This window comes from Mchenga conophoros, linkage group LG15, assembly GCF_057382185.1.
Source record: "Mchenga conophoros isolate Kocher_MC1m ecotype Shallow Benthic linkage group LG15, M_conophoros_male_GT1.1, whole genome shotgun sequence".
Lineage (NCBI taxonomy): Eukaryota > Metazoa > Chordata > Actinopteri > Cichliformes > Cichlidae > Mchenga > Mchenga conophoros.
The window spans coordinates 17,644,428-17,668,643 of NC_140540.1; the positions used below are offsets into that span (position 1 = coordinate 17,644,428).

General features: G+C 40.1%; 1 protein-coding gene and 1 non-coding gene across 6 annotated transcripts in view; both read left to right on the forward strand.

Annotated features, from left to right (window-relative positions):
- Window positions 1-24,216, forward strand: part of fmn1 (formin 1) — a 29,555-nt gene continuing 5,339 nt past the window's right edge. The window contains exons 1-15 of one of the 5 annotated variants that reach the window (XM_085247191.1): window positions 1-844; window positions 1,050-2,772; window positions 6,996-7,168; window positions 11,984-12,092; window positions 12,557-12,583; window positions 13,722-13,783; window positions 15,053-15,732; window positions 16,723-16,864; window positions 17,212-17,299; window positions 18,933-18,994; window positions 19,078-19,166; window positions 19,324-19,453; window positions 19,552-19,698; window positions 20,318-20,377; window positions 20,759-20,879. In XM_085247191.1, the coding sequence (XP_085103317.1) occupies window positions 1,098-2,772; window positions 6,996-7,168; window positions 11,984-12,092; window positions 12,557-12,583; window positions 13,722-13,783; window positions 15,053-15,732; window positions 16,723-16,864; window positions 17,212-17,299; window positions 18,933-18,994; window positions 19,078-19,166; window positions 19,324-19,453; window positions 19,552-19,698; window positions 20,318-20,377; window positions 20,759-20,879 (3,565 nt within the window). In that variant the 5' untranslated portion in view covers window positions 1-844; window positions 1,050-1,097. Of the gene's footprint in view, window positions 2,773-6,995; window positions 7,169-9,989; window positions 11,791-11,983; window positions 12,093-12,556; window positions 12,584-13,721; window positions 13,784-15,052; window positions 15,733-16,722; window positions 16,865-17,211; window positions 17,300-18,932; window positions 18,995-19,077; window positions 19,167-19,323; window positions 19,454-19,551; window positions 19,699-20,317; window positions 20,378-20,758; window positions 20,880-24,216 lie in introns of those variants that run through there. The other 4 variants (XM_085247196.1, XM_085247192.1, XM_085247194.1 and 1 more) reach the window with 4 other exon arrangements.
- Window positions 16,412-16,499, forward strand: trnay-gua (transfer RNA tyrosine (anticodon GUA)). The gene is given in 2 exon segments: window positions 16,412-16,448; window positions 16,464-16,499. It is a non-coding gene; the product is annotated as a tRNA-Tyr (tRNA).

Sequence of the window (24,216 nt, forward strand, 5' to 3'; positions counted from 1 at the left end):
TTGCTTTCTGTAAATGTTTCTGTGATCCATCAAAGACAGCTGGCCAGTAGTCAGATTAGCCTGACCAGTGTCCAGCTTGGCATGGAAAACAGTTGGCCTAAATACAGTCTCTGATCACTGGACTTCTGCAAGGGCAGATGTGAGTTAAATAATGCAAGTTAAAACTGAGATAAATCAGAACATTTGACAGCAGAATTTCTCTGAGTTTATTCTGAGGTGATGAAACGTAAATAAATACTGAACAATGGGATGTTAGGACTGGAGTGAAAATGGTGTAAAACAGCATGAACCAATATTGAACAACTATGCAATTCATGGTTTGTTTGTTTAATTTATAATATCAAACACCTTTTTGTTTTTATACAACATTATTATTAATTTTACTTCAATTTAAATCATATCATATATTGTCCTGTGGAGCATAGCTGTCTGTTTCACAAGGTTTAGTCAATACACCAATTTTTAACCCTAAAGTGATAGCCTAGTACAGAGATAAAGCATAAATATACTCCTGCAAAACTCTGTGATAACTATTTTGTCTTTCTTTCAGTATAGTTTGAATTCAAGAAGATTACAATAAGTCTAAATCCCCACCGGGCCTGCCGTCTGTTAGTTTTTCTGCTTCTGTCAGTACCTGTCAGGCATCAGGGAATTAGTGGTAGTGATCTTTAGGTGATCAGCCAATAGAATTTGTCAGAATTTTCAGCTTGCACCAGTGATTGGCTGATCCTGTTGTATCAGTGGGCGTGGAGTTGTCAGTTACCTCAATGTCACAGTAAGTGCAGCTGAGTGCAACAGAGGGGTGACCTGGTGCTTCAAGGAGAGACACTACTGTTCGCTACGAGTAAGTGGACATTTATCCATTTATTTTCATCCTTTTATCCTTTTTTTTTAGGTTTGCAATCATTAATTAGTCCTTTAAAAAATATATTTAAAAAATGAGCAAAACATAATTAACTTATTGTTAGAGTGTGTAACTGTAAGTCTACACAAGTTCAAGTACTTTTTTAAATGGTCTGAAATAAATGTTTCTCTGTTTCTTTTTGTAGCAGGCCCAGTGGTTGGTCACTGATCGTCTGTGATAATTAAATAAAACCATGCAGAGGACTTATAGCAACTTACACCTCTATAGACCCATCAAAGAGAGGAGCTGCGTGAGTCCATCCCTCTCCCCTTGCAGGAGTCTATCGTCCCCCTCCAAAACCCCCGCCAGCTTCCAACAAAAACTGTTTTCTAAGCGCTGGGAGGAGGGTCCAGCTGAAACAGCAATGCTTGGCCACGCAGACAAATCTGGCCTCACAGACTTTAAAGAAACCCTCAGAGCATTGGATGACTCATCTGAGAGCTGCTGGCTTACAGAATTGTTACCGTTGTGTTCAGATTGCCAGGCTTTCATGAGCATGGGCAACCAACTGGGAACCAAACCTAAGCCAAATTGTCACAGTTACACAGAAACTTGGGATGCTTTATCAAACTCCCCCAGAGTCCAGATATCTTGGAAGAGAAGAAGAAGAGCTGAAGGGCATGTTTACACCAGTGACCTTCAGGATAACCTCAAGATGGTGTCCGGGACTCCACGGGCACCTCTGAAGGCAAGGAGACTGAGGAAGCTCCAGAGGTTGAGGTCTTCTTCCTTTGAGGAGTGGGATTTTGAAGAAGAGAGACCTATCATTTGCACTCCCACAGTAAGAAGGAAGAAAATTATTAGGAGAGAAAGAGATGATATAAATACTTTAACGCACGAGTTAAAGCCACTCTGGAGAGTAAAGTTGCCTAATACTTCTTCTGCAAGCTTATCTAGATCAAAGAGCGAAACAGTCCATCTCTCTCCCAGACAGAATATGTCTGAAGAGGAAAAATATACTCCTACTGACTCGGACACTGACCTTTCTGAATATGACAATGAGATGTACTCAATGTTTTTCTCCAACACTAGTATGGAGGCAAAGAGTAACAAGACTGCAAGCCAAAAACAAGATGAAGAGAAGGCAGACATAAAGTCCTCTCAGCAGAGGCTTGAGGTGATGGGGCAGAGAGCTGCAGCTCGGCGAGTAATGGGCAAGATTGAGGAGGTGGAAGGAATAATACGCCGGGTGAGTCTCACCAGTTTGGACTGGATCAAGGAATGTCATAAAGGAGAAGAAGAACCTTACTTTCTCTCAGATGGATGGAAGACACAGGTGTCACTGCAGAAAAGTCGCAGAGCTGAAATCAGTACTCAGTCCCCACTGGAGGACCAGAACAGGGAGTCCAGTGGGGACAAGCCTCTGTTTGTTGAGGAGCTTTGTGCTCTGGGTGACGCTCTGAGACGGAGTCTGCAGCAGGCCCTGAGGATGGAGGGATCAAAAGCAGAGAGTGAAGGCTTTAAAGAGCCCGAGGAGACTTTTTGTGAGCAGAGCCACACAACAGAAGGGTCTCTGAATCCACAATCACCTCCTTACCTCATCAACTCTGTTGTGCCAAACAATGCCTCATCACATCCTCTTTTAGCAGGTGGAAAAATCTCTCCTACGCCCTCTCTGTCTGAAAACCTGGAGGTTTCTCCAATTAAATCAAGCAGCTTAGAAAGACTGTCCCCCATGCTGCCGCCTATGCTCATATCCAGACTGAGCACAGATGATCAGCAAGCAGAAACATCACACAGAGTTTGGACTGAACCACTTGAAGACACCGCAATTATTTGTGGGGCTCGAGACGGTGAACGTGCCAGAGAAAGTGATCACAGGGACACTCAGGAGCAGTTTACAGAGAAGGATTATCTGCTCTCTTCAGGTAAAAATGTTAACAAAAAACAACAATTTAGATGGATGGAGGCTGTCAAGTGGTAGGTCATTGTAGTGATATGATAGTCTTACCCAAAACTCTAATTTCCAGAATAACTGGTGGAAGCACATTAGAATTAAAACAATGGTAGACGGTGGAATTATGACTATTTCGTGGTATTTATATCTTGACTCTGATAAAAAAACTAAAAAAACATAAACTCTGTGCCATAGAATACACTGTTTTATTGGTAGTACAACATATTTTATGTAGCATAAAAACTCCTTAAAAACAACTGAAATGTATTGAAAGAGCTATATGAAGCTATGCTGTTGGATGCCAACTTGCTGTGCACAAATCAGACTTTCATTTCTCATGTTACCCATTCCTTTGGAAGTGTTGTTATGAATTGAATGAGTAATGGGAACAGTTGTTATATGTAGCTGAGTGCTGGCTGGAGCTGATAGGTAAACAGGACCATAGCTGGGCTTTATCCAGGAAAATTAAATGGTGGAAAGCTGGGTGAGGAAACTGTTACGCTGACAAAGATGTTATGGAGATATTCGTGAGACATAAAAATAAAGAATTACTTAGATATCAAAAGATAAAGCAAGCAGCGTAGTCTATAACTTGAGGCTGTTAATAGATATTATCCATAGTGTTACTGCAGTGTATAATATGAAGAGACGAGCCAGGTTTTTAATACTTTGGCACAGTAATATTCAATCACAGTCCCAACTATTTTACTGCTAACTGCAGAGGTGGGTGTGGGGCAGAGGAGTTAAAGCTTTGATGTATCGCAGTTTATCCTCAAAAGCATATTTTCTGTAGTTTCCATGAATCCTGTCAAGTAGAAAGTGAAAGGTGTAATGAACTATTTTAAAAAGGTCATACCATAGACGTCACACTGGGCTCTCTCTCAGATAATCTTTCGTGGTCATTAAACATAAAGTGGACTAAGCTGAATAAAATACCTTCAGAAGGTTCTCAGCAGGAGTAAAGTGTGTGTGTGTGTGTGTGTAAGAGCTCAGTTTAACTATTAGTAGTTGATTAGTGAAGTGAACATTAGAGGAAGAGCAGATGGTGTTAGAAGTGGTACATGGTGAGGCCTGACTGTCAGATTTAAACATTGATTAAAACACTGATACAAATGCTCTAAACAAAGTCTTTGTGCAATCTCATCCACTGCTGTAGTCTTCTCTGGGTTGTTAAACACACACGCACATCAGATCTAACGGATGTGTGGCAGTCCGTGAATAATGACCCCTTGCTGCTCTGACATACCATCATAACTGAGTAAGCGTGTGTTCATTCAGGCACAAAGTACCGGAGAGCACCTGATTTGGACACACTTGTAATCACAGATCTGTTCTGACTGAAATGTGCCATAAAACAGCTCGTGCACACCAGTTCAGAGTCAGTATCAAACCTTTGCCATCCTTCTAGTCCACCGGGTTTAAAATAAGTATTCAGTGATAAAAAATGTGAATTAAAAAAAATATGTAGCCTCGTTTAAAACAGAAAGAAAACAAGGAGGGGAAATATTAAAATCAAAACACAAGGTAGCCTAGTCAGGAAGGAAATATATAAAGTCAAGTGAAAAAGAACGTGTAGTTTCTTGGAGCATGACTCTAATCTTAGGGTGATTTTGCTGTCCTCTCCTGGGAAGCTTGAAGCGGTCATTAAAATTTTTCAACTGTTAATAATCTTCTTCATCATGGAACGATTGATGTCAAACTGTTTGAAAATGTTCTTATAACTCTTCTGAGTATAGCAGCAATTGCTGGTATGTTTCCTGTGTGGCATTGTGTTAACACACCTAAATGCTCGAGAGGAACCTGCCAAATCTGCTGTGACACAGGTGGACACACTTGCTGATGATTAGTAAACCAAGTGCATGTTAATGCATCAGCAGTACCTGCAAAATAAAACAATTAATAAATAAACATCAGCTAACAATCCATCTATTCATCCATCTGTCCGTCTGTTCATTCATACATTTTTTTTATCTACTTAAGCAATTTATAAGCTAGAGCAGGGGTGAGGAACTCCAGGCCTCAAGGGCCGGTGTTCTTGTGTCCTTGATCTAGCAAAGCTGATTCAAATGGCCAGATTACCTCCTCAACATGTCTTGAAGTTCTCCAGAGGTCTGGTAATGACCATTCAGGTGTGTTGACTCAGGGTGACATCTAAAACCTGCAGGGCACCGGCTCTTGAGGCCTGAAGTTGGACACCCCTGAGCCAGAGCCTCTCCAAACCGACAATGAGTGAAATGTTGGCTACACACTCAACAGGTCTCTAGTCTCTCACAGATCATAATTCTGTATGACATTTTATAAGCTACAAATTATTTGGCCACAAAATCAAAATTTGAATGTTGTGAAAAAAAACCCCATTTTTAAATACCGAAACATTATCAACAATAGTTTTATAACTTTTAATCCGAGTGTGCACTCAAACCCATCAAACGTCTTTGATGTTTATAGGGAGAGAGATGAAGATGGTATGATGATGGAGTATTTTCAGAATTTGGGATCAGTTCAACTGATTCCAAATTCTTTAATCCTTTTTCAGTAAATGATTAATAGCAGGAAACTGCTGGTCTTTTCACTTTGAAGTCAAACTGTGCAGCCAAATGGGCTTCAAGCCTGTTTTTAAAAACTAACAACTCTTTTACTGTGCGGTGTCCATATACAGACAGTGTAGATTTAAATTATTTTATTTAAATATAAAATAATTTAAATTAACTCTTTAGGGAAATACAAAGGGAACGCTTGAACTCATTTGTACATGGAAATACTTGTTAATAAATGCATGTTTAGCAGAGTCGAGCATTCCCTCAGATCAGCACAGACTCTGTTGTCTCGCTTCATTTTTGTAGCAATAAAACTCTGTTCAGACCAGGCAGCAGGGCTGCTAGCTGAACAAATAGGATTAATTCTCTAAGCTTTGTGAAATACAACCAATGTGTGGAGGACGGCGATTAGTGAGAGGAGAAGAAAGATATTCAGAGCCTTCTGGGGGTTATCTTCATAAATCCAGTTTTCTGTTCAGTGTGGTCAAACTCGGGGCGATAGCACATTTCTATAAGCGGTTTAATGTTCTGGAACGGTTATGTGTCCTCTGAAAGTGACACAAGTGTTTCTGATAGCATTTTATCTGAAAGTATACTCACACATTTACTACAGTCAAGCTATCATTAATGCATTTACTTAGGATCTGTGTTTAAATACACTGTTGAGATATTTGCCCTGTGCATTACTGTTTTGCTTTGTTTTCTACCTAATGTTTTACTTTCATTTCCACTAAATTGTATGTTTTATCACTTTACAGGTTGAGATTTTTGCAAACAGAACATATAAAAAAATATAAAACTATAATAACAGCAATACATTTTATAATAATAATTAGAGTTATATATAATAATTGATATAAAAAATCAGCCCCACCTAAACTAAGTACAAACTGTAAAATTATATTTTCCATTAATACATCAGACAATGTATGTCTGTGTTTTTCGGCACTGAGCACTCCCACATTTTTTAACTTTAGGTACATTTGATTGATTATTTTCTAATAAAATTTTAAATCTTGGTTTTTATTTGTAATTTTTCACTGTCATGGCTCAGTATTTGAATACTTCCTTAATCACTGGCTTAATCGTCACCTTTGAGGGAGGAAATTAATGTAAACACACACACAGCTGCCTTTTACTGAATCTGGTATTTTTCCTTTCCTGACCTTTCCTGAAGTCTGTGAGAACCATTATTATATGGACCAATGTGGGATTAAAACAGTTCAGAGTGGCAGTCTTGGCTATATACTGATAAGCATTCATCATGTTGTGGAAACTCTGGAACATCTTTAAATTTAAATTCAAATTATGAAGCTGCATAAAACCTTCTCTTCCTCTCTAGACTACTTTTAATGGTTGTTGAATTTGCTCATTTGCATAAAGAATCAATCAGCGCTTAATTCCTCATAGAGCAGGAGTGAAATTTTGTCTTGTTTATGAAATGCTAAAGGTTAATGTAAGATTTCTTAGCTGAAGTTCTTTGTTACATCCTCATGGTGACACTAAAGCTTAACATGCAGCATTTGCCAGTGGTGTGCAAAATTAGTTGGGCTTCAAAGTTTAAAATCAGCTCTCTACCTGTGATATTAAAAGACCTACAATAAACTAAGACAGCCTAATTTGCTTCCAAAACTAATACAAGGTATCTTTTCTCCAGATGAAGCTCTGCAGAGGCAGGAGGAGATCTGGCAGCAGGAGATCGAGGAGTCTCTCTCTATCTGCAGGTCACTTTCCGATCCATCCAGACCCAAACACATTGATTTCCTGCGCATCACTGCCCCCGATGATGACATCACTGACACACCCACACCTGTGCCCCAGGATTTGAGGGTGAGTAGAATGAAAAGTATGTGCTCTGAGCTCATCTCAACACAGCACAGAGTTTTAGAGTCTAAAGGTGGATGATGATGATGATGATGATGATGGAGCAGTTGAAAACAGCAGCCACTTTTGCAAAGTATTAATGGCACTGGTATGTCAGTTGTAGGATCAAGAGGCTGTGTTCTGTATATGGCATTAGGAGAGTGAGGCATGTAAGCATGGAGCTCTACTAGCTCAGAATCAGACTCAGAAAACTTTATTACTTGCAGTCTGTGCTCTATATTTAAGAGCAAAAATAAATCAGTGGGAAAATATTTTTAATTCAGTTGCATTGAGAGTGCGGTTAACTGCTGCGATTAACGGCTCACTGTGCAAGAATACGAAAGCTGTTTTTCCCAGAACGTAATTTAATTTCAACATACTGCACACACTCTTCATTCTGCATGTGTGAAAAGTTACAAAGAGTCTAAGTGCCGTTATTGTGATGCCTTAATCTAATTTCAGTGCCGTTGTTCTCTGTAAACCTTCCTGAAATAAATCCCCGTCTGCATCAGTCAGTGCTGCATCACTATGGCAATGAACTTGTCCTTGCTTTACAACTGTGTAAATCCCAGCCTCATGAGCCAGTCCAGGGCTACAAAGAGCTCTGTGTTCCCTGTAGTTGCATAATAGAAGGGATTTAACGCAACTCTGTAAGTGCATTGTAGGAGAGACGATAAGCACTAATAAATTCAATACTTCCTTCCTTCTGTGTGCGTGCATGACTAACTTTGCTGAAAATATTTGAAGTTTTGTTTAATTGTTTTGGCATTTTGAATCTTTATTTGACAGTATGAAGAGAAAAGAGTAAAGCAGAGAGAAACAGGCAGGAAATCATCTGGGACAGACAGGTGTTCTGTTTAAGATTAAAAGAAAAGATTACCGAACAGAATATAAAGAATTGAAAATATCACTGAAGTTAGCATGTGGTTACTTCTGTAATGGGGTATTGTACATATTACACATGTTGTTCCCACCACATGTGTCACAAAGAACTTTCCATCTATTCCCCCCAATGCCCCCAAACTGTTCACACTGAAGGTGCTATAATACTTTGAAGATGTAATTTACATGGGATGAAAAACAAATGCACATGTTCAGCAACAATATGCAGTAATATATAGCTGTCACTGCCGCTTGCAAGCAGGCCAATAGTCTGTTTATTGATGTGCTCTTCTTATACCCTTTATCTGGGACTTATCCAACTGCAGAGTCACTAATGTCACTGTGTGTGTAACCCAAGTGGCTGATTTTAAGTGGCTCACCATTTTCAGTGAGATTTGTGCATCCATTTGAAAGCGGAAACTGATTCTATTTTATACATTTAGAGGACTACAATGCAATCATTTAATTTAAGCTTTAAATATTTTGTTTAGTTGTGTGATTGAAGCTAATTTCCCCTTGTGGGACTAATAAAGGTATCTTATCTTATCTTATCTTATCTATTCCTTCTGTTGTGGACGCAGTGAACTGTAGCAGTCAGTACAGTCCTAATTTATATTACAGCCTGGAGATTTATAATCCAGCACACACTGTAGTTGTTCAGCATGAAGCTAGATGATTTTTAATCTCACAGGATTTTATGGATGCATTCCTGTTTCATAAACATACAAACTCACATAAAGGCCACAGTGTCCCTCACCAAATGAATGCAAAAAACCACCTTATTAGTATTCATGAGCTTTAGTATAGCCCTATTAAGAACTCATTGCAGGGTGTGTAGGCATGCATCAAACATATGGAGTACGATATCTATTAGAGAAATGTACACAGTGTAATTTGATACAGTAAAGATGTTATCACAGATGAGGTTTGTCACTAACCTGTTGCCTCTGATAACATTCAAAGTAAATAAGGGTGGATCCCAAGAGCTAAGAATAACTCAAACACAAAGGAGGAAGTTTGGACTCTTATTTTGATATTTTGTGTTAAGCAATCTACCCAGTACTAATAGTAGTGAAGATATTAGTATGAAGATAGTGGTCATTAACTCTACTACCTAATTTTTCATTTTATTTAGGATAATTAGTTGTTTTTGCTTTTTTTAAACATATATTTTAACAGCATATTTGTTTGCTGATTTAATTATGGCCATTTGGTGACTTTCCCTGCTTATTACCTTGTTTTGTTTGGATCTGTGTCACCAACTTGAATGTTATTTCAAACCTACTTACTATTCTCTGCTTATTTATTCAATTTATGCAACTATTTTATTTATAGATCAAGTTTCAGAATACTCTAACTAAAACATTCAAGTGAAAACTGTCACTATTTTCACTTTTCGTTTCCCGAAACTTTAAACAAACCTTCTCTGTCGATTGATCCTGTATGCAAGTTTCAATATGAGCTGATTAACAGTGCCGTGTAGGTGGGGTTAGACCCGCTGGGATGCCCAGATTAGCCAAGCATTGCTGTGTACCTGCAGGGGAATTGAGAGACCTCCCTGTAACTGTGGATTTACAGGCCAAGCATTTAGCAAGTGATCCCTGGCAGTCCTATTTACCCTCCTTCAGCTCTGGGTGTGGTGCTCCTCCATCTGTTCTGCGTGGCTTCCTTTGCCATACGGCTCACGGATGTCAGGGTGTTGTCGGAAACAACGGCTGGACACACCATCTGTTTCCAATTACTCTGTGACAATCCACAGGATGATGTCCAAGGTGCTGCTCTGTAAACTACTATAGCAGGTACAGAAGAGCCGGAGGGAAAAAGGAGCTGGAACTTAACTTCAAATGTGGCTGAGCTGAGTCACTCCACCACACAGAGCCATGGAGCTGAGCTTGGAAACCTTTTTTTTTCCATGACTGGATTTCTCTCTTGCCATTGGTCAGTCTGAGTGACTAACAACTACTTCCAGTTTTAGGTTTGGAAAATTTGCACTTTGGAAAGGCAAAAAGGCACTGTTAAAACACAGCGTGGATATGCTTGTTTCTTTTCGACAAACAGGGGCACAAAAACAGGTTGGATTTTCAGGAATAAGACTTTAATTAACTCAAACATTGCTTGCATTTGTTTATTGATTATAATCTGACGCTGCATGATACCGGAACCACGTAAAGAAGTGCTGCATGCTAAACGGAAGTCTAACTATGAGCAGTCGAGTTTCTCTAGCACTTCCTACTCACTATATTCTGGATAACTTCACCTGTGACTTGCAGTAAATGGAGCAGCCCGAAGCCACCCTGGAAATTTTTAGGAACCTCTCTGGGGGAGAAACTGAAGACATGATGCAGGAAGATATCAGTGGTGATCTGAAGAAAAATGGGGATGTGGACTTTACAGATGCTCTCGAGCATTCTAGTGATTTTTTGTCATATGTTATATTGCGTCATGCAGAGGAAAAGACCTCTAACTCACTGGGAAATTCAAGCTTGAGGGAAAAAGGAAATGACTCAGACATAACAGAGGAGGAGAGGAGTCATTATAAAGTAACCGAGCAGCAAAGCGTGGCTGTAAATACTGAAAAAGGCCTCGAGAAACAGAGCTTTGCAACAAATCATGACCAGAATAACCTGTCAGATGAACACAAAGTTAATGGCTGCAGCAAAGAGGGTTGTCACATATCACAGAATCCACTGGATGAAAGGGCCTTAAATGAATCTCTGCAGACAAGTTGTCAACACATTTCAATTGACTGCATGGATACGGATGGTGATTGTGTTGTATCCATCAGTGCCACGGAGGATACTGAAAACAGCAATGAAAATGCTCAAAGGGAACACTGCCAGGAAGATTCTGACACAATTACTTCCACTTCAGACATGAATTTTGATCCACAGATATGTGGAAACACTGGGCCATTGAAAAGTAAACATGTAGTGATAACTGTGACTCAAACAGGACCCGCGCTTGAAGAGCTGGAACAGATCTTGGATGAAGCTGAAGAGGAGGAGTCAAAAGATGCAAATTCAGAGACTCCCAACTCACCCCCCCATCTTCCCAGCCTAAAGGATAATTTGCCAGAGATGACAATAAAATCTGCAACTAATAATCCTCCACCTGACTCCACCTTCAGCAGAGCCACCTTCTCCCCGAGCTCCCCCGCAGACAAGCAGATCCAGGTCCCGGCTCTCTTCAGCGGCCTTAGGGTCCTAAGGAAGGGGGTCACTGGACCAGAGCATGACACCATGGCCCACATTAAGCCATCTCCTGTGGGAGGACGAGGGGCAGATTTCACAGAGAAGCAGAAGGACACCAAAGTTCCAGGGAGCATCTTAGACCAGATCTCTCATTTTCTGAGTCGGGAAAAGAGAGGAGATGAGAAGGAGGTGTTGGAGGCTGAGGGAGACCGGAATGAAACAAGGGTGAATGGAAGTGAAGATAGCCAAGAGGAGGAGAAGAAAGAACCAGAAACAAATAAAAATACAGAGGTTTCAGAATCATGTGAACTTACAAAACCTTCCATGTCCAGTGCAGAGGCAGCTTTTGATGCCTTCAAGGCCTTCTTCACACCAAAGCCTTTAAAAAAGGACCCAGGAGATAAAGTTGTCCTGGAGGCATTGAGGAAGAAGATAAGAAATGATAAAGATGTACTTAAAACACTTTTTGAGAGAACCTCAAGTAAGACTCCTGAGAAGGACCCACCTGATGACAAAGTAGGAATTAGTCCTCTCTGTGATTTTTGTTACTTTTTAAGATTAAATCAGGCTAAAAATAAAAAAACAAAGCAATTCTGAGCGTTGTGCGTGTTTTTAATCACAATTCATCAGTCATTTTTACAATGTAGCTGCAACTTCTGTTATTAATTCTGTCATTAATAATATCTGCTGTCAATTTTCTCACTCATAGTCAGAGACATCGAGCCCAGGTGAAGGAGAGGAACGAACTCCTGGTCGCCTACAAGCTGTGTGGCCACCTCTTAAGGAAGAAAAAGTTGGGCTGAAGTACACAGAAGCAGGTACAGACTAATGTATGCATGTCATAACTTGGCATGAAAACATTACTCCACATAAATCAACCCAGGACATTAACATTACACCTCTCCAAGTTCTACTTTCTAAGTTTATTCTTCAGTTTATCAGTGTCATACGGTTTGCTAATGCTGCTGAAGAAAGTAACTCCATCAATATGTACTATGAATAACTTCATATTAATCGTGCTGCCAATAAGTTACTCAGAAGTATGTGTCAAACAAAATTAAACAGAAGGAACAAAAATAAAACTCGATTCCTCACATTTTTTTTTTTTTACAATTTGTGTATACAGGTCACATTTTGACAGCATTTAAAATTTGCTTGAATTCAAATATGTACAAAAACACATCTTAAGGGAATTTTGGAAATGTGGTAACAGTTTAAAGGCTTTTTAAAAAAATAGAAGTATGATTAATTCTTTTTTCATGTTGAATGATGTGAACTTTAGTGTCAAAAGAAGAAGCAGCAGTTAAAGGTAATGGTTCTGAAATGGATTTAATGAAGTGAATATTATGGATTGGTTTATAGTGCTACTCCTGTTCGGCTGGGGCCTTTCCATGTGCAGTTTGCATGTTCTCCTCTGCCTGTGTGGGTTTTCTTCAAGGACTCTACTTTCCTCCCACAGAAACAATGCATGTTGGAATAACTGGTGTTTTTCACTGGGCTTTGTAAAAGTTTGTGGTTGTCAGGGTGAGCGTACCCCCTCTTTGCTATGGAATAGACAGACTTTAGCCTCCTGTGACCGTACGCTGGTTAGACTGTTAAGGAAAGGTATTCACCTCACAGTAAAAAGAGAATAAAATCTAAATAGAAATACTATTATTATGTGAAATTCTACACATTGAATATGCATGACAGAGAAGCAGTGTCTAGCTACTTTACAGTGTGGTGGATGTAATATCAAGCTCGATTGCAAAGGTAAACTGAACTCCACCCGCAAATGTGTAAACATCTACAGTCTGACTCCATCTGTAAAAGCAGTTCTTTAATCACACACTGTACTCTCACCGTAGTCTTTTGGGGGGGGGCTAAAATTGCTGAATAGTTTGTGATTATAAATCACAGTTTACTTGCATTTTAAAGGCATAATCTACTCCTGCTTGCTTTTGTATTTTAATGGATGAGTTGATAAAATTTCTTTGTTAATTGTTATCCACTTCACAGTAATCAGTAAGATTATCGAACACTGTTTGAACAGGGACAAAACCATGTGTACACGCCCATATCCCTTGACATACACTCCCTGTAGACACAGTGAGGAAGCCTACAGTAAATATACTTTCTAACTGCCCTTTTACTATCTCAGTCATCTAACAGCAGATGCTGTAAATGTTTGCTTAGACAGATGCCAGCCTCTATAATCTGCGAGCCTGTACTAGTTTACAGTTGGGACTCTGCTGCCATCATGTGGTAACAGGTTGCATTGTTTTCATCTTTTGTGGGTTGTAAGCAGCCACTAGTCTGACTTATGTTCACAGGAATAAAAATACTCTTACAAACTAGGCTTGAGATGATTAACAACTTTTTTTTCTTTTACTAGAAAAAGCATTAAAATCATAAAGCTTTCTAAAAAAGACAGACTTTTTGATGATGTTTGGATCTGTTTTTCTCAGAGCACCAGGCTGCTCTCCTGCAGCTGAAGAGAGAATGCAAAGAGGAGCTGGAGAAGTTAAAGGTCAGTAAGGATGAGGGATTGTACGGTAATTTCCATGACTGCATGAAGAAAAACAGAAAAAGTCTTTCATTGCAGTATTACCACCACACTCATTGCCTGGTTCAGTCCCAGTTTGGGCTGAGTCATAGATACACACTTGTTTTTCAACATTTTAAAAGATACTTCAGTTTTTACATCTTGGAAAAATATGTATAAATAATGTTTTCTTTTATTCTGTTAAAAGTGAGAGAGTATATATATCATAGACTCAAATGCACATTTGTTTTTAATTAAATGATGGTAGCTACAAAATCCTTTCAATGTTTGTCAGCAACCCTGTAAATGTGTGAACCATCACAAAAACATATTGCGATCTGAGGCTATATGACTGATAAGATTTTTGTATTTTCAGTGAAATATGTAAACAAATTTTAGTTGGAGTCTCATAAATCTTGGTGATGATGGTAAATGACCTAAACAGGTTTCTCTGAATTTTGCTTCAGAGACTGATGATCCCTCATGTATGTTATGGAACGGCTGTGTGCAGGCAGGAAAAGGACCCAAAGTGCAGACTCCAGAGACAGACGTGAACTCAAAAAAACAGCTTTAATGCTGAACTCAAAGTAACAAACTTCCAAAGTACAAACATTAACGCAGGCAGGAAAACCACACCGCATAAGTGAGCGTAGATAAGCATAGATCACAACACTGACAGACTGAAACACAGGGCTTAAATACACAGAGGGAGTAATCAGGGAATGGGCAACAGGAGGGAGACACAGCTGGGGCAAATCAGGCCTAACGAGACAAGGGGAAGCAAAACCAGACACATTAACATGAGACATGGACTTTCAAAGTAAAACAGGAAACATAACACAGACTCACAGGCAAGCACTATAACAAAGGGAACAGAGACGTGGGACCAGGGCAGACACAGACACTGACTGGACGTGGGGATACTGCAGACAGGGGAGACAGCAACTATGGAACACAGACAGAAAACCAGAACACTAAAACTCTAACCAAACCCCAGAGAACCTAAACTAAGAATAATCCTAAAACCCATAAAGCAAAGCTAGAATATAATGAAAGCAAAGCTAGAATATAATGAAATAACAAAATCAAAGAACCAAAAACACAAAACACTGGGTCGACGACCCAAGGACCCTAACAATGTATGCTGAAGTTCAGCCTTGCAGAGCTGGCTTTAGATTTAGCAATGTGAATGATATCATTATGATCATCACTAAGATTTATTAATTAATAATTGGACAACATTATTTATTTCAGGAGGACTATGATCAGGAACTCTTCAGACTGAGGTTGGACAAGGATGAAAATGTTGCACGTCTGGAGTTCAGTCTTGCTGAGCTGCAGAACAAACTCTCCCAGGTTGGGACCCACTGTAAAGGGGAACTTAAAGATATGGCTGTGTCTACAGCAGATGACTTTTTGCACAAATCATTTCGCACCGTCTGCATTCAAACCGACCGGGAGACATTTGTCAAAACTGCTCAGGATGAAGAAGGTTCCGGGAGAACCTGTACATGCTCTCAGCAGCAGAAGGTGGCCCCCAAAAAGTTGGACCTTGCTTCCATCAGCTTCGCCGGCAAGATCGAAGGCACACTGTCCTCCTCCTCTTCACTTGTAACTCCTTGTAGCTCAAAACAACCACCAGCTCCTTCTCAGACAGCATCACCAGCTAAATCAGATGTTTTTCCTTCTCCTCCTCCTCCTCCACCTCCACTACCTCCACCATGTTCGTCTCCACCTATTAACTACATGCAGCCATCAAATGACCTGCCACTACCCCCACCTCCACCTCCTCCACCCACGCCAGGGTTATCGCTCCCTCCACCTCCTCCAGCATTGGGTCTTGGAGTTGATAAACCTCCCAGGAAACCGGCAGTGGAGCCTTCCCGACCCATGAAGCCTCTTTACTGGAACAGAATCCAGATCCAGGACAACGAGTAGGTCCACTCAAGAAGTGTGTAAGAGCATATTGAAAGTCTGTACTCCTTAAACATTTACGACAGGCTGCCTGCCACCTGAAATGTGTGGCACCAATTTCACCCACAATAGTTCTGGCACAAAAATCCCTCTATATACAGAATATGGCAGAACTGCAAATCTTATGGCAGCCCAAGTTCCCAGGACAACTCGCCCCACATCTAACTGGTCCACCCCGGCAACTTTACAAGCAGGTAGCTCAGTGAGCTTACGCAGTAAGCAAAACACTGTAGGAAGACTATTCAGGAAACCCCCATACACAAAACTCCGTGGCCAACTTTTATAGACAAGACCATCCAGGCAAAACAGCAGTTCTGAGAACAGGCCATGAGTTTTATGTCATAATCAGCCCACAGAGCTGATCTGCACAGTCCCTGAGCAGTCTGAAACTGATACGTTTTACTGCCGTTTCCTCCTCACGGCTGGAAATTATTGGCCGGCCACGTTATAAACGGAATTGTGGGTGAGGTACGATCAAGGGGACATCCAGCCTGTCTGTAGCTGCTGTAAAACACGATCAAATTACCTGGGTTGACTCCACAAGTTGCAAACAGCCAGAATCATTATGTTCTGGAGATTACATCATTTTATTGTCTAACTGCAGTTTTCGAGAGAAAGAGCCGTCCTGAAACTCATCACCCTTCGATAGCTCAGTTGGTAGAGCGGAGGACTGTAGGTGTATCTAGTGGAGATCCTTAGGTCTCTGGTTCGAATCCGGCTCGAAGGAGTGTTGTGTTTTCACCAAATAAAAGGAAGCGCGCTCGTGCGCAAGCAGCTATTCCACTACACCTCTTAATAGGACCTCATAAATACTGACTGGATTTTTATATTGAATCATAATAAATTAATGAATCCTGCTTTATTGCTTAGATGGCCTCATATCAGCAACTTGATGTTTTTGTTGTTTTTTTCTTCGTTTTTTAAACAGACTGTTTTGCTCTCTCCCGCAGTAACAACACATTATGGAATATTCTGGAAGAACCAAACTTAATTGATGCCAGTGAGTTTGAAGATATCTTTGCTAAAACCACCACACAGACAAAGAGGAAACCGCTGTCAGAGACTTATGAGAAAAAAGCAAAGCCTAAGAAGGTAAGAAATTAACGTCTATCATCATGTTATCATTTATTCATCTTGTGAATCCCTTAGCTATTGCTAAAGAAAATGTAGGCTGCAATACTTAATGGCATGTGTCCACTAGAGGGGGGTAATGCATCATGGTTTACAGACTCCTCCACATCATGGCTCTTAATACTATGATTTTAAAGCAAGAGGAAAGTACAAACCAAGTGACATTAGTAAAATATAAGAAGGAAGTGAAGCATTTAAACAAGAGAAAATGGAAACGCTGGTATGAAATGCTAGGCTCTCTATTCAGGACTCACTAATGGTTTCTACTGGTAAGGTGGTCATGGTAACCATGTTTGTGTGTGTTTTAGATCATTAAACTGTTGGATGGTAAACGCTCTCAGGCTGTGGGAATCCTCATATCAAGCCTCCACCTTGAGATGAAAGATATTCAGCAAGGTGAGGTCATTTCACTCCTTCATTGTACTGCAAGGAAACAACGTTTTGTTTCTACACTGATAACAGGCAAAACTGGACTCTATCATGATCCAATTAAAAAAAAAAAAAGGTGAATTGAATTTCATTGTTTTTAACAGAATCGCCGTGCTCATGAACTTGCAATGCCAACTGGAAAGCATCTGATTGGTAATGGTTTCATGTTCAGCATGACAATGATCCCAAGCAAACTGCCAGTGCAGTAAAAGTATAACTGAATAGAAGCACACAATACAGCACTATCAGTCATGGATTGGCCTCCTCAGAGCCCGGACTGGCCATCCACGCATTTGTCCCACCAGTGACATTGCCTGCCAGCTATCAATGGGAATTCTTGTCAGAGAATCGCTGCACCTATTTTTCACATTTTCTGAGCCAAATATAAAGAAATGAAGGGTGACTCAAGACTTTTACGCAGAACTGTAAAATAACAATAAAATCAAAACAGTTTTCTAGTAAAATATAAAAGATGGCAAAATGCAATAACCAGTCAAAATGTAAAACATGTAACAGGCATATTATTTAAAGTATATTTTGCTTATAAAGGATAGGTGCTTACACACATTGGTGCTGCTGCCTGTCTTGAACAATCTTGCATAAGGGATTTTAAATTTCACAAGTCCTTTCTCTGAGATAAATAAAGGTTAACAAAATAAATAAATATATCTTCAAATTTTTACCGTCTTGTGGTGGAAACCCTCTGGAACAGCGTTTAGATTCTCATCTCTGTTAAATCCTCAAAGTGCATGTAATCATCTTTTCCATCACATGAGAGATAGATTACAGTAGGTCACTAAACTAGCTGGGTTTCCCAGCCAGTCTGAGAATTTGAACCTGCAGTAAACATTCAGGTAACCACAGCTCCCTGAACATAAACCTTGGTTGGACTTTAATCGCGGCGTCACAGAGAATGTACCCTGTATTTCACTCTGAATATGAGCTGGGGGTGAATTTGAAGCAGGATTAGTGGCCCAAACGCTCACCACAATGTCAGCAAGACGGGCAATATGCATTTCTAATCCAAAACTGAAAAATCTTTGGAGCAAACAGTAGACTGTCTTTCAGGAAGAGGAGCATGAAAGCCAATTTTTGTCAATGCATTTTATTTATTTATTTTTTTGTATTTCCATGGATACGTTTATGATATCATATGTATTGATTATCCATCATTGATACAGAAGAGCAACTTTAGAAAAGCATTGTCACTTCCCTTCGCAATCTTTAGAATTTGTCTGGTTGAGTGTGTTAAAATGTGAGTACTATGATAAATTTCTCTACTCTTGCCCGCTGAACTTTGACATAAGTCAAAATGCGCGATCACTATTGTTTCAGCAATAAATGATCAATACTAGGAGGAATATTGTGAATGAAGCCTAGTAAGCATTTCTTCCTTTGCAGTATACTGTCTTCTGATCAGTTTCTAACCATATAGACATGTTATTTCTATTTTACTGCTAGTGGAAGGTGTGTGTATATATATATATATATATATATATGTGTGTGTGTGTGTATATATGTTCTGAGTTGGATCTGACAATATATGAATCACAGCTTTTTTTTAAATCTCTCTCCCTTCTCTGTGTATTTTTACTTCTAGCTGTACTGACAGTGGATCACTCTGTGGTGGACCTGGAGACCATTGAAGCGCTGTATGAAAATGTACGCATTTAGGCACGTAATTGTGTGAGACAATTGTGTACAACGATGAACCTTTAATTTAGAAGTTGCTATCAATTTGGCAGAGAGCACTGCCGGAGGAGCTGGAGAGGATCAGGAAACACTACGAGACGTCAGAAGAAGAGGATGTTAAGCTGCTGGACAAACCTGAGCAGTGAGTGCCTCAGCAGATGTTTAGAGAGCACAGCAGTAATTGATTGTATTTGTGGACTAAATAGACAAATACCAGACCTTCTGATTTGACAGTTCTAACAGGGATGGGTAATGTCATTGCATTGTGGACTCTCAGTGTTTATGTGATTGTGCTCCAGGTTCCTGTATGAACTATCTCAGATTCCAGACTTCGCAGGCAGAGCTCGCTGTGTCATCTTCCAGTCAGCCTTCATCGATGGGATCACCTCAATTCAACGCAAGCTCAACACTGTCTTCCATGTCTGTAAGGTGAGCTAAGCACGTGACGTTCATTGAAGGTGGCCAGTAAATAATGTGACATGGAGTGGCGTGAACCCCAGTCTTGAAAAAAACTGTTGATTATCTAGGCTCTGCTGGAGAGCGACAGTGTCAGCAAGGTGATGGGACTGGTGTTGGCTCTTGGGAACCACATGAATGGAGGAAGCAGGATTAGAGGTCAGGCTGACGGCTTTGGCCTGGAAATCCTTCCAAAACTCAAAGATGTAAAGAGCAGGGTAAGGCCTTGATACCTACGGAGTCACTGTGGCTCTTTTGCCTGCCTTTCAGAACAGAGCACAGGAAGTGTGCCAAGTGTTTGGCCTGAGATTGTAATCTAACACGAGGATGAGGGAAAGTAGGTGTGAAATACATCATAATAAAGAACCTGCAGTGGTATAGGTGGAGGGGAAAGTAGAATAGTCAGACTTGATTCGATAAAGTGCCGTTATTATCGTCTATCACAGTGATAAGTGTGATAAGGATTTGGCTTCAAAAGCCAGTGAAATCAGGGTGTGTGAAAAACAATACTTATTACTGAAAGAAATTTAAATTAAGAGTAATAGAAATTTGTTTGTTGCATTTACTGAAACCCCAACTCCTGATACCTTTTAAAAAGGTGTGCTCTGTTGCCATATTTGTGTATGTGTTCAGATAAAGCATCTGTTCCTGGGAGAATATTTGGTATTGTACTTAAAAGAACAGAACAAAAGAAGATTTGAACTCATAAGCTTAACCTCAGCAGCATCTGCCAATGACAAAACTAGAATGTGTAGCTTGAGACCAAACTCTAGGTAAAAGAGTCCATTACATTCATCGTTCATCCAGCTTTCATGTTGTCCTTCCATTTCTTCTCAGGACAATCGCATCAGCCTGGTGGATTACGTGGTGTCATATTACTTGCACAATGTGGACAAGGTACTTTAAAAAAAATATGCAATTGAAAAAATAAATGTAGTAGCCTAAATGAGCACTCAAAGCACACCACACACACATTCATACAGTGCTAAGGGTTCAGTATCTTGCCCATGGGTGCTTCAGCATGCATGACCTTCCAGCTGGTGGATGACCTCCTCTATCTCCTGAGCCACAGCTGCCCTTATTGTAGATTAGCATGCTTAAAATAGAACTACCTTCATAGAAATTGATGTGTTTGTGTTGTATTCTTATGAAAATTGGCTATATTAGACAATAAAACACAGGTTTGGACTCGTCCTTCAGCTGGGAATCACCTAACTCAGCATCACACACACTGCATCCACAGATGTAATGCATTTCTAAAATGTTTTCACCTTCCAGAATGCAGGCACAGAGAAGAGTATGTTCCCTCTTCCTGAACCGCAGGACATCTTCCTGGCAGCGCAGGTCAAGTTTGTTGACCTCGACAGAGATCTGAGACATCTTGGACGAGATCTGACAAGTACGTGACGTTACCATACCATCTCCTGTTCTCTGAGTTTTTGAAAAGAAGAATAACAAACAGACTCAGTCCCCTTTTCTCAGTTAATATTATTAGATGGTTGCACACATTCCAGACAGATGGCAAGCTTCCATGTGACTGGGGTGACCAGGAGTATTCTCAACTTGTGGTCATTTTGTTGTGTGCTTTTGTTTGAAAAAATCAGCCAGTGTAACTCTGTCAGTGTGATTTTCTGATACTTTCCAGAGGTTCCCACAGACCAAACTTTGGCTCAGTCTGGCATCGTTTTTCCACAGACATCCCCCTCCCACCTTCACTACCCTGGTTTCCCATCACTGGCCCCAGCCATTGAGTAGCTGTTTATACTTAAGGCCAACGGCTTTCCTCTGTGAGCAAACTCATGTTAGTGAAAGCTCAAGAACAAAAGACTTCCTCTTGTCTTTCTAATCCTTTTTTGCGTGTTCTTTTCACTGCCTAAGTGTGCGCATATGACGCCATTCAGCCTGCCGCTCAGTTAAAAGTCATTCTGAGGACAATGCTTACTGTGCATGAGTATGATTATGAGTGAGTTCATTGTTGTGTCCCTACGTATGCATGTGATTTTGCATGCATTTTGTTGAATGCGTGTTTATGTGCATGTATTCTGAGACTAGCAGGAGTCTTGCTGCTGATACTGGCCTGGCGCCTTTCAGATCCAGCTTCTAATCCTTAGCCCATCAGATCTCCCATCGTTGTTGCTTTGTGCCCCTGTCGCCAGTGCAGGGAGACCGTAGCTTCCCACTTATGTAATCTCCAGACCCCTAGTATCTCTGGTATCTTTGCAGAAATGCACGGATCCTTAACCTGTATCACCTGGGCTCCAGTGTGGCCCCCAGATGTGTGCCACAGATAGCTTTCTTTACCTCTCAACACAACTTTGTCTTATCGCACTGTCTACCCAAACCACCGTGCAATCTGGTTTGCCTGTCGCAGGTTCCTTTTGTTCTGCCTGTTTGAACTGCCCTCATGCCTGGTTTGAGGCTTTGCTTTTGTCATTCGTCACTCTCCCTCTGTTTTCTGTTTGGCTGGTATGAAATCTTTCTGTTTGTTGTGGTTAAACTTCTCTTAAGTCATCCATGTTGAGACTATATTGCATTTACATGGGTTATTCATTGGGAAGTTCATTCAAATTATTAATAAAGCTAACTAGCTATGCAGATTTGGATTTATATCTGTAGTTGGGTTTTTAAAACTACACATTGTGTACCCTTCTTGGGCCTTAAATTTTCTTGTGTCTGTTACAGTGGCAATAAAAGTAGTTTATTGAGCCACAGAGTTGCAAAAGGGTTTTTTTTTTTGTTTAGTTGTTTTTTTATTGTATATCAGTCATGGTTTCAGCCATGCTAGCAGTCTGTGTCTGTGCTGGTCCATGCTATTTCACCTACAGGTAGATGCATATATTTTTGCACAAGCATTCATGGTCCTAAGTGATTTCTCGACTCTGGTGATTTCTTGGTTTTCCTTAATAACAACTCAAAACTGTCCGATTTGTTATTGCTGAATTTGGTACACCTTTTTATATTCTCCACACAGTTTATTATATCAAATTACAATTTTTTTATTTTTTTAGTTTTGGCTTAGTGCTTATATACTTGTATATGCCATGCACACAGTGATCAAGAGCTATCCATGATGCTTCACATGATACAACCACTGCCTGCGAGGGGGAAAAGAATATTCCCGGACTGGTTGCTGTAGGTTGCTGGCAGTTGTTTTGTGAAATCTGTCATAAAGAGGCTGCTGCACCAACAAATGCATGTGCCACTTTTATTTTGAAAGTAAATGTTCTCGGTTTCCACTTTTCACAGTTTCACTGCTGCTTGGAGAGCTGGTGAGTGTTTGAAGGTAAATTGCAAACTCTGGGCAACCAATCACGGCAGATGTCTGCTCGGGTTTTCTTCCTGTGAAATAGGAGTTTTTCCTTCCCACTGTTGCCAATTGCCTGCTCCTAGAGGGTCATTTGATTGTAGGCATTTTTTTCTATATTACTGTAGGGTCTTTACTTTACAATATAAAAGCTGATGTTCTAATGTGGTGTGATACTTTTTAAAATCCCTATAAACCTTGAGCGGACAAACAATAGAAATTAAACTCTTTAAATAATAAATACATTTTTTTAAAAAAGACGGAGACTCTACAGTACGCAGCGGTAGCATCTCTTCCACAATGTAGCCTGCAATAATGTTTTTAAGCTCACCTTCAGACGCTTTCTGTGCTGCTGAAGTAAAATCACCTTTTGCCTGCTTAGCAGGAGTTGCCGCGGTGTTATCCATGGATGATGAACAAGAATCACTCAGAAGTGTTCGTCTATGCTCTCGTGTCAGGCGCTTCAGTAGATTACTCCTGCTATTAACAGCGGCCGATAGTTTTTTCTCCCCAGGACATAGCTTACATATTACTGTAATATTCTTGTCTGCTTGTTTCAGAAAAGTGAAGAGATGGGAATATTTCCATTTCATAAAGCAGCCACTCGCTTCAGCCGAGTCCGACATCTTCCGCTTTAGAATACAACTATGCAGCAAACTGGTGGGAAATGACGTACAGCTGCACTACAGCGATGTTAAAGCGGCAGAATTTACTTTTACGTTTAGAAGATAAATTATTGAAATTAAATAATGATATTCAGCGAGTTTAATTATTTTACAATGTAATGCAAGTACATTGTAAGTAACTGTAATTAAAATACCTAAAAATGAACAGTATTTAGTTACTCTACTTTTTCAGTGGAAAAGTAATTTAATTACAGTAACGCGTTACTTAGTAACGCATTACACCCAACACTGCTAGCAACCAAAACTATCTAAAGAAGGTTTTTGCCTCGGACAGGAAATACACACTCAGTGAAACGTGTTGCCAGAAGGTCACTGACTGGTCTGTGGGTCTTTTTTACTGGGTCTTTAGCAAACAATTTCCAGGCTAGTGCCATCAGCCTCCAGCAACCACTTGCCAACCGGTCAAGGATTTTCCGCTCATTACCAGTAGCCTGTGTGACTGTGGCTATATTCACCAGTGACTTGTCCAGAATTGTGGAGAAAAGATAAAATCATGTGGTTAGTAGTCATGTGTTTGCAAAACTTCAATACATCTAGCACAAAGTACTCACAAAGCTGTAGGTGTAGCTACTAGTGTTGTCTTGTTTTGTGAGCAATGGCAGTGGAGCCATCACTTTAAGACCTTAGCTCAAATAAATAAGAAAAAAGGAAGGATAAAACAAGGACAATGTTCAAATTTCATATTTGCTTGTCTTGTTCCAAAGTAAAGAACACTGTTAAAAATGTCACTTGAACCAGTCCTATAT